Source organism: Platichthys flesus, chromosome 18 (assembly GCF_949316205.1).
Source record: "Platichthys flesus chromosome 18, fPlaFle2.1, whole genome shotgun sequence".
Classification (NCBI taxonomy): Eukaryota; Metazoa; Chordata; class Actinopteri; order Pleuronectiformes; family Pleuronectidae; genus Platichthys; species Platichthys flesus.
The window spans coordinates 10,876,107-10,886,221 of NC_084962.1; the positions used below are offsets into that span (position 1 = coordinate 10,876,107).

Consider the following 10,115-nt stretch of genomic DNA (forward strand, 5'->3'; position numbering starts at 1 on the left):
TAAACCTGCATCTACTTCTCCCCATGCTGTCATCTTCTTGCTGTAGCCCAGTACTCACGGTCAGTTTCATCCACTGGCTGCTGCTCCTCCGCTCTACAGCTGCAGTCAGTCAGTCAGTCTCAAGGACAAACGCTCCAGCTCTCCTTGCCTCCGGTCTCTGTAGCTCAGCGATGCAGCAGCAGCAGGACACACACACACACACACACACACACATTCCCCCCTTTCCCTCTCTCCTCCTCTCAGCATCTCACGCTGATCCAGTGCTGAGTTTACCTACCTGCCTGCCTGCTTGGCTTGGCTCGCAGGGGAGTCCTGAGAGAGAGTGTCAGACAGAAAAAAGTGTGTCTAAGAGAAAGGGGTGGTGGGGGGAGTGTGTGTGTGTGTGTGTGTGTGTGTGTGTGTGTGTGTGTGTGTGCAGAACACGGCCAGCATTCCCTCATATGCAGAGGGAGGTGGTGAGTTGAAGGGAGCGTAGAGGACACATGGGTATAGGAGGGTTTTCTATTGCAGCCTCGCAAGGATGGGAGAAATAGGGAGAGTAAAGGGGAGAGAGGAGAGAGAGAGAGAGAGAGAGAGAGAGAGAGAGAGAGAGCATCATGTTTCAGTGTTGTTGAGTCAGCACATCGATGTGATGCATGTGTTGATGGAGTTGTTTAAGGGCATGTACTTATGAGCAGTTATGGCTAAAGAATTTCTTTAAGAGCGTGTGTGTGTGTGTGTGTGTGTGTGTGTGTGAGTGTGTGTTAGTGTGCTGTCCCAGAAGCACCCAGACTTCTCCTGGTTTGTCGTCTGTTTAATCGATGGGTGTCAGGAGGACTGGAAATGAAACCAGCTTCATTCACAATAAACATAAAAATGTACTTCAACAGGTTCACTTTACAGTATTTTGTTTCAGAGTGAAAAATAAGACGGACAGGAAATAATCATCGACCAATAGCAAACCCCCGACTGAGTTCCCGACATTTAAGGGGTGAATGAAAATTGGAGCACGGACGATATGAGGTAATTGATTGATTTTATCATATAACATTATTGACATTGGTTTAAATATTGCCCAATAAAAAAAAAGTTATTGCAGAAGGGTTAGATTTATCTGTGGTTATTCAGAAACAGTTTATTTTTCATCTGTAAAATAAAACGCTGTGCAAATATTTTGCTGAAAAATTATTTTATTTTTTTACATAATTAAAGAATCCAAAATATTTATGGTAATATGGATTTTACTCTTAAATACAGAGGGGTTACCGTAAAATGTCACTCCCTTATCCAGAAAATTTGAGAAGAAAAACATGAAATAACTTTAATCAGGCTGTATGACCTTGTAGCCTGAGAGGCGAAACCCAGGGCAAAATCGACTGAACTCACTGCTACTCATTCAGATCTTTTTCATGGGCGTATTTATTCTGATACGCTTATGTCCTCGTACAGATTGTGGTGCTGACTCACTGAGAGACCTGCGCCATCCTTATTGTTGTTAGGTCAGGTTGTCCTGCTATGACAAGTCAACAAGTCTGTTGCGAAAAGAAGATGAGAGAATAAACATATTTGATCAGATCAGGCCTGCAGTCCCGACATTTGTAACCGACATACGGAGAAGTTAATCAAACCCTAATAAGCTATTTTATTTTGAAAAGTCCCCCCTGTTTCTAAATTGGAAAACTGGTTATTGTGCCATATGCGTCAGCCTAAAAAGGAAAATCCAGCAGCTGTTGGGCACTCGGTGAAATAAAGTGAGTCATTGACCATGAGCCAAAATAATTTAGCAATTTTGCTCCGTGCTTTCAATAGAAGCAAACATGATTGGAAGAAAATAGTTCTGCTACAGTGCAATTTCCTGTACAATTTCTAACTTATATTTCCATCAATATCTCCGCTGGGCTTGCGTCTATTTCAAATTACTATTCAGACCAATTTATAATGGAAAGCCAATATGAAAACTAAGCTGAGGCAACCTTGACCTCGGACAAACTAACTTTATTCTGTTCATTCTTGAGTCCAAATTAACCCTAACCCTAACCTTCAAAATCAGACACAAACTTTTTAAACAAGTTTGAATAAATACAAGGCGTTGTGGATATCGTGTTCATGAGAATGGGCCACTGTTTGCTGCCGACAAAAAGAAATAAGAGTTCACTCAAATCGTGGTTCCTCTATTGCTTTAATTGTAATAAGGTCCTTCACATCCACAGTTTTTTCCATCCGATTAGATGAGAACTACAGTTTGTACTCACCCACAGTCGTGACAAAAGGTCTGATAATCAAGCAAAACAAGTAAAACACCTATGAACCGTGATTATGTAGGGTCCTTCAATGTGTCCTTCAAAATGCCATTTTGTCAAGTTCTGCAGAAACTGCAATGAGCCATATTTATTCAATCTCTGATAGAAACACTGAGATTCTTAACCTGACTGTCAGACAGTTATTTTGATGAACAGCCTTTGTAACGTCTGCATGGTCTTGGTAGGATAATACTGCATGCTCAGTACAAACAATCAGGATAATACACCTCAACCACAGATGTTTTCTTCATACACATCAGCAGAAACCTGCAGCCGACACAGCTGCACGTGCTCACAGAAATCTGTGTTCATGATTTTTGTATCTTTTCTTATTTTGGGGAAAGTTAGAAAATAAATCTGATGACTTCCTCCATTAAATGAACTATAAAATTGATGGGGAAACACACATCCATACAGTGTAGCCTAACTTCATCACAATAAATGCAAACCTAAGAAATCTCGAGGTATGATCTACTCAAACAGTCTCTGATTCCAAAAGTCTTCCGGAACATATGGAAATAGCCATTCATCATTATTTCACTAACTGAAAACAAACTGCAGTATCTTCACAGCTGCTCTCTGTCAATGGTGAACAACACCCCGAGTCTGAGGCCTGTCTGAGGTAACAGGGTGGAGGCAGTGTGCCGGCTGGACACACCAACAATGAGGCATTATGTCATTTATTTCTTCTGATGTAGAGTTTCTTGACAGGACGTATTTGCAAAAAGCGTTTTCTCCAGCTCAGCTGCAGTCTTTGACTTTCACAGGCTTCTTGCAGTTTCCCCAATATGGGAAAGTTTCTCTTTCAGCACAGACTGTTTCTGGGACAAGCCTCACTCCCTCTCTTGGGACTCACATCTGGATTATTCTGGACCTTTTTTTTTTTTTTTTTAAGTTTATCAGCCCATGCAGTGGTTCATCTCCGTCTCTACTTGTGGCTCCTGGAAAGTCTCGTCCCAGTCTTCTTCAGGTTCAGCATCCGGACGCCAGGTGATCAGTTGAAACCTAGACCTGTTCCTTTGGGTCTCTGTGTGGCCCGGATGGGCTCGGTCATGCCCCTTCCGCCTGGACCCAGGCCCATCCCCGGACTCCAGCCCATGCTCTGCAACATGCGGTTCCCCATGTTGGAGTCTGGGAGGGGAGGAGCGTTCTCTCCAACGACTACTGAAAGTAGAGGTGACAGGTGAGAAAAGATGGAGACTCGCACAAATCTCATATTGTGATACATTTTTCAATTATGATCGATTACAATTAATAGCATTAAACCCTAAAGCTGCAACAGTCAGTCAAGTAGACGTTTATCTGCAAATATTTTGATAATTAAGCAATTGTAAATTTGTTTGTTCTACAGATAAATGTACAAACAAATTCAAGAGTTCCAGCTTGTCAGTTGTGATAGGCATCTTATTTGCTTTGTCTTATATCACAGAAAAAGACCTGCTCCACACTGACTGTATCAACAAAAGTCAATAGGTGCTTTAAACTGGTTTTATTACATTTTCTAAGTAACCACAGTTACAGAGGACCAAATTATTTATATACCATTTGATTTTTTCGTTTTTGGGTGGCTGTCGAATCTCTCTTTTGTGTGCTTTCTGTTTCTCTCATTTTACAATTGCATGTAGGGTCAGGGTTTAGGCAGAAAATATGATCTTACACCTGCACTTAAGCTACTGTGTATAATTCAGGTGTCAAGCTGTAAATGAACATATATGAAATGTGACTTTGGCCCGAGACCATTAGGTTTTGCTGCTGCCACCTTCCTCCTCCACGAGCATCAACCAGCCCAGTAGGGTGGTTTTGGGGGGGGGGTGGGGACACTGGTACACAAGTGTTAGTTTGCTAAGAGCTAATCCAGTATTTTGGCTCTAACAGCATGTCTAAGCCAGCTGACACTTGTCCAACAAAGCTTAGGCGCAAAGGGGGGTTGGAGCTAAAGCTGGGTTCAAAAATGAAGGCGACGAAGATGAGAAGGAAGCAATTTAAAGATTATCTCCATTAACCCTTTTAAAAATGTGAACTGAAAACACCACTTCTTCTCCCAGTCCCCTGTGTTCGCATCAGTGTATGTGCGAGGCAGCCGGGGAGGAGAAAAGCAGGCTGGCAAACATACTGAGCTTTACCAACAGGGGGAAGGGAACAACAGCAAAAACGGGAGCCAAAATCACAACGAAAGGGGCAGTTGGTAATAAGTGCCAGATGGCGTGTGAGGTGTAGCTAGGTGTGCGTCCAATACCTGGGGGGGCAGTGGAACCGAGGGGGGCTGCTTTTCGCCTCCGCTTGACATCCCCTGTACACAGAGAGCCCAGGTGCCCGCTGGTCTGTCTGCAAAAGCAGCCGGTCAGAAGAAAAAAAAATGACGCCATTAGTATGATCTCAAATAACACTACAGAGAGTCATGTTTGCCTGAAAAACCCCATCAGACAATGTGAAAACCTACAGGGAGTCTACGAGACTGTGGCAGAGACAAATACGGCTACAAATGGAAAATAATCTGGTCATAAATCATCTGTGTTTTAATTTAAATGTGGTTCTTACCTGCTGGCTGTTTTTACTGAGCAGCTCCTCCGATGCCCCCTGTCTGCCCGCGGGTCCCAGTGCAACTGCAAGTGGAGGTGAAAGAAGGAAGAGGGTTAACTTTCCAACAATTAGAAAGTTATGGTTGCAATAACACTTCAGATACTGACATATTGGCAGATATTTATATATACACATATAAATCAAATTAGCAATTATCTCTACGATGGCATTATCAAACCCTTATGACAAAGAAATGTAATAAGGAAAACACAAATACAGTGTCTACTGAAATATGAAAATAAAAAAAATGTATGTAACAAAGTAACTTTAAACTCTATTGTTTATTCTGTAAATGCAAGTTTTCTTATCTGCACATATCATAAAACATAAATGCTAAAATCTAGCCGATATGTCCAAGAAAAACCTATTGGCTGATTGGTAGTACCTGTCCGTGTTCTCTCCTCGAGCTTGAGCTAAACCACGGCCTGTTGAAGACATAAGAATGTAATTGGTGGCTTTACCTCTGGTACTACTGGTGAGGTAAAGTGCAAAAGAAAGAGAGAAATTACATTTAACTGTACTCAAGACAATCTGGTAGAACTCAACAACACTGTAATTTCAAAGGCAGAGGAGGCACAATAACTACTATTGACTGTAACTGTCCAGTCATCATCTGTAAGAACCAGAACAACCATTTGGTTTTAATTTGATCTGGTTTACAAACTACATTTTAGAACTTGTATGCCAGGGTTGATTTTAGAAGGGAAACTGTGGCACCTGCCTTTTTTCAGTCTCAACCATTTTAGAGCAGATAAAAAAACTAACTGAAAATAAACAATATGAACGAGAATATAAACAGACAAGTCAGAATCAACACCAACTTATATGAAGTCAGAAACTCACTCATGGGAGTCCTGGCTTTGTCTTCCCAGTCTGTCGCTGAAGCCCTGGCCGGAGCCGCCCGGCAGCCCCGCCTCAGACGCCGGCTGGTTGCCATGGAGACGGCTCAGTCTGGCCTGGAAACCTGACAAACACAGCACCGGCTCATTGGCAACAGAAGTCATGTTTATGTGCACAATTACTGAAATAATTTGATGAGTTTAATGAATGCGAGATTATGAGAAATGCTCATGTTGGATGAGCGACAACTTATCATGTCCCATTAAACTAGATGTGTTACACCAAAGGGAGGGGCCAGTGGGATATTCATTACAGGCAGGTTTATTCAATGGGAGACCAAATTGGTTTTATTACTTCTGCTACACAGTAAAGTGGCCGGGGAAGATACTGCATTGCGTATTCAAAATACTGGGGTGAAATTGCATGTTTCTGTGTTTAACCTTGAACAAGAGCATTATTAGAGATAATTAGAAAATTAAAATGTCATAACGACTTTCTATGTTTAATAAATAGACAAATAGGGAACATTTTATTGCCTCAATGCTGATCATTCTGTGTGATGTGTTGCCTCCTACTGGTCATGAGTGAGATTGCAATAACAGTGTATGTGAGGTGTGTTTCAACCCTCGTGATTTGACTGTACTGTAAATGTGAACCATATAAATATAATACCCTAGCTTTAGAGACGAGCTTCTTCTGTACCTCTCTGTGCTCCAGAGCTCATGAGTGGGAAGGATCCCGTGAGGATGCTGTTGAAGACTGGGTCAGCTAGGTCCAGCTCCTCTGACCCCGTCTCCCTCTCCCACCAGGGAACCACTCCCGCTATCCCACACGCACCTCCGGGCCCCGAACCAGAGCCCGGCTCTACCTCGTAGAACCAGTCGCTCTGCTCGTCATCAGCTGGAGGAGGGAGGATAGAGACCCATGGTTCATTAGCACTAATTCACATGCATTTTAGTTATGATCAAAGGCACTTTCAGGCTGCACTCAAGCCAATCACAAGTGGTGATGGGGTTGTTCAGCTCAACCCATAATTTCTGAGAAAACTGGGTAAGTTTTACCTTGTCTTCCTTCATCATTGGTGTAGAGTCCACCGTCACTGCTGTTACTGACACTGCTGGTTTCACTGCAAAGGAAAAAGCAGAAATAGGAATAGAAAAATACATAACTGAAGACATTGAAAACAGGAAGACAAACTTTCTACTTGAGAAAACAAATTGAAAGCTCATGCACACCATGGGCTAGATATCCTGGATATGATCTATGAGTTTTACTATCAATACCATTTATTTTTGTTTTTATAAATATGGTTTCTACTAGATTTGGTATTTGGTCAAGATTCTCAGATTTATACGTTTTCCAAACACAAACAGTTGCAAAAGGAAAATGGTCTGAAAAATTTGTTTATGCCAGGAAGTTCCTGATCAAAGAATAAATACACAGGATGATAATTATCAAAAATTCTACACTGGCTCTTGATATGATAGTTTTTGATAGATGGAGTAGACCATCCCTAGCTCACAAGCAATCTCACCTGATGTCCTACAGTACACAACCAGTACACTCACGTACTGGTTCATTCAGTGCACAGAAGCAGAAACGTCTTGCAGCGCAACGCATAAAAAGAAAAAAAAAGTGAAAACACTAACCACCTGTCACTCATGTCCTCATCCGAGCCCTTTTGCTCCTCCAACTCCATTTTGTCTTTGGATCCTTCCATCAGAGAAGAGATGGTGTCCTCACTCTCCACCACCACCCCTTCATCTGTGGCCTCCATTCCCATCCTGTGCGTGGTCATTTTCCTCTTCTTCACCCGGTTCTTTCCTCCCTGACCACCACCACACAGCTCCATGGCATTCCTGTCCTCATTCATACCCAGTCTATGTGGCCTTCCAACCCCACGGGCTTTGGGGACAGGTGGAGGCCCGAGCATGGTGGATGATGAAGGTTCTGGTTCAGCAGGTGGGTCTACAGCCATACGTTTGACCTTACGCCGCCGCCTGAGGCTGCGAGTTCCCTCTGCAGACCCCAGGACGCTCAGGTCATCCGGCCAAAGCGGCCGCTTGCTCCGCCCCGTGTCGGCAGTGAGGGGGGTGCGCCGTTTGGGGCCGAGCTGTTCATCTGAGTCACTGTTGTCCCGGGCATGGCTGTTGGCAGCAGAAACGCCTCCTGTACTGGCACGGTAGTCCTGCAACAAATGTTCATGTGGTAAATAATAGACTGTGATGCTGGCGCTAAAATAAGATCATTGAAAAGTGTAGGGATGTCACTTTGGATAAACAACAGCAGACTGAGGCTAAATGAATGGGTCAACGAAACATTTGGATGGGAGGAAATCTGTATAAACATAAAAAAGGATTGTATCATGGTCCTAATATTCTTTATGCCCATAAGACAACAAAGAATCATCACTCTGTCTGGTGACAAATTACTTAGTAACCAAAGGATAAGACCTGACCACATTAAGGGCTAAGCTTAAGTTTTTAGCAAATTAATTTGGACACAAAACAAGTTTCAGTTTAATTATTAAGCAACCAAAGAAAAACATGAGAAAACACTAGTTATTACCTCCTGTTGATGTTGTCCAGCTGTTTCTTGAGAAAATCTCTTATTTTGTTTTGACAAGAACACCAGAGAGACCAACACCAATGTCGTCCCTCCTTTTGTACTTTTTTCTTTACATTTGCTTCTCAAAAGAGCAGGGTGAGGCAAACTCTAAGTCTGTCCTAAGACTGTCTAAAGAGTTTTGCTTAAAGACCCTTCAGGCATTTTATTGACACAGGGTCTTAACCCTGAAAACTCGCCCCACCTCACCTTATGTTCTTCCACGCTGGACTCTGAGCCCTCGCTGAGGTGGCCCGTCTCCCAGGGTGGGTGCGGGTTGTCCGAGCGCCGCTTTCGGCCCCTCCGCTTTCGAGCCTGCCTCTTCAGCAGGCAGCCCACTGCCAGAGCATGGTCCCCTCCGTCCCCGAACCCGCCGCGAGCTGCTTGCTCCGAGCTCTCCTCCAGTGCCGACACCAGGTCATGGACCAGCTCGTCCATCGTCCGGTGAAAGTGCCTGAAAGTGGAGGAAAAAGAGGGGCACCGTTTAGACTCTCACAGGCATTAAAAAGTTTAGTTTTATTGGGCAAATACTTTAGTGACATCATGAGCAATATAAAAAAAGATTCCGTGTATATCAACACAGTATACAAGCATTGTGCAAACAGTGAGGAGATCTGACATATGTAAATTATATAATTTGTTTCACTCAGGTTATCTGCTAGTTTTTGCAGTACTGTTAAACTGCATACATTTAGTTTATATTGTACATAGTCAAATGTTTCCCTAGTTTATTACCTTAACCGAGTGTGCAATTCACTAATCCCTGTTTGATATATATATATCTTGATAGAATTTGTCCAAGACAGTTGTGGCTGAGATTGTTTGCACAGAGGGCTGTAAGAAAAAAGGAACGTTGACATTTAAGTGAACCTTATTTGCAATTGGCGATCGGTGAAAGTAGCATTCCTAACTTAAGCTGCAGAGCTAGCCATCTTAAGATACCAGCTTAAGATGGACGTAGCTAGCTGTGAAAACTCACATTAGCCCTGTGATTATTTATTCACACACACACAACACAGTTATGCTCTCTCCACGGGACCATCGCGCGACGAGGGCACTCCTTAGTACTTACGTTGAGGAATCCACCAATATCAATACGCGACAGGGACGCTGTTAGCTAACTTCGCAGCCATTAAAACAATTAGCAATACTTTTTCTTGAATTAGCGGTTCTGGTTGTTGTTAGCATCGAGGGGCAACGTTTCTCCGGCTAGCTAGCTGTGCCGCCTAAGACAGACGTCCAGCTGTGAAACATCGAAAGCTGAGAACTCATCGTTCGGTACAAACACTCGATGGGTTAGTTTCTAGGAGTGTTGACGCCTGTCGCCGCGAAATAAACAACCGAGAAGAAGCGCTTCCAGAGCAGCCTAGCTTGTAGCCTAGCTTGTAGTCTGGCTAACGCGGCTAGCTCCGTCTCCAGCCGGCTGATTCACCGGAGTGGACGTGAACAAAATGTTACGTCTCAGTGATTTTCGAAGACCACCTACCAGCCGGTTCCCGCTTTGCCGATGGTTTTCAAATGAGCTGCCCGGAACATTAAAGCCTCCAAGTGCCGGGATCCTTTAGCCAGAAACAACGGAAAGGCAGCGACACTCCACCGGACACATCCTGGAAAAAGCTCCCGATCAGCGGCTGCACGGATCAATACGCGACAGGAGGAGGACACCGTGAAGGCACCGTGATGCCTTCAGGGACCGCAGAGAAAAAACAAGCCGTATTAGTACACCGTGTTATCATTTATTTGTATTGTATATGCGTATGTGTATGTGTATTTGCTTTAATGTTTTTTTTATTGTTGTCATAATTCATAAGT

General features: G+C 43.4%; 1 protein-coding gene across 7 annotated transcripts; it reads right to left on the minus strand.

Annotated features, from left to right (window-relative positions):
- Positions 1–2,139: 2,139 nt before the first annotated feature.
- On the minus strand, positions 2,140–9,962 carry gpatch2 (G patch domain containing 2). 7 transcript variants are annotated; one of them, XM_062411511.1, is made up of 10 exons: positions 9,790–9,961; positions 8,514–8,757; positions 7,352–7,887; positions 6,761–6,825; positions 6,402–6,599; positions 5,703–5,823; positions 5,245–5,284; positions 4,818–4,882; positions 4,516–4,604; positions 2,140–3,440 (listed from the first exon to the last, which is right to left on the minus strand). In XM_062411511.1, the coding sequence occupies exons 1-10, from the start codon at positions 9,837–9,839 to the stop codon at positions 3,274–3,276; spliced, it is 1,575 nt and encodes a 524-aa protein (XP_062267495.1). In that variant the 5' UTR covers positions 9,840–9,961; the 3' UTR covers positions 2,140–3,273. The 7 variants fall into 7 exon arrangements, 5 of the variants coding, with proteins under 5 accessions (XP_062267495.1, XP_062267491.1, XP_062267490.1 ...); XM_062411507.1 differs by having other exon boundaries at positions 7,349–7,887; XM_062411506.1 differs by having other exon boundaries at positions 2,140–3,443; positions 7,349–7,887; positions 9,790–9,960.
- Positions 9,963–10,115: the final 153 nt, after the last annotated feature.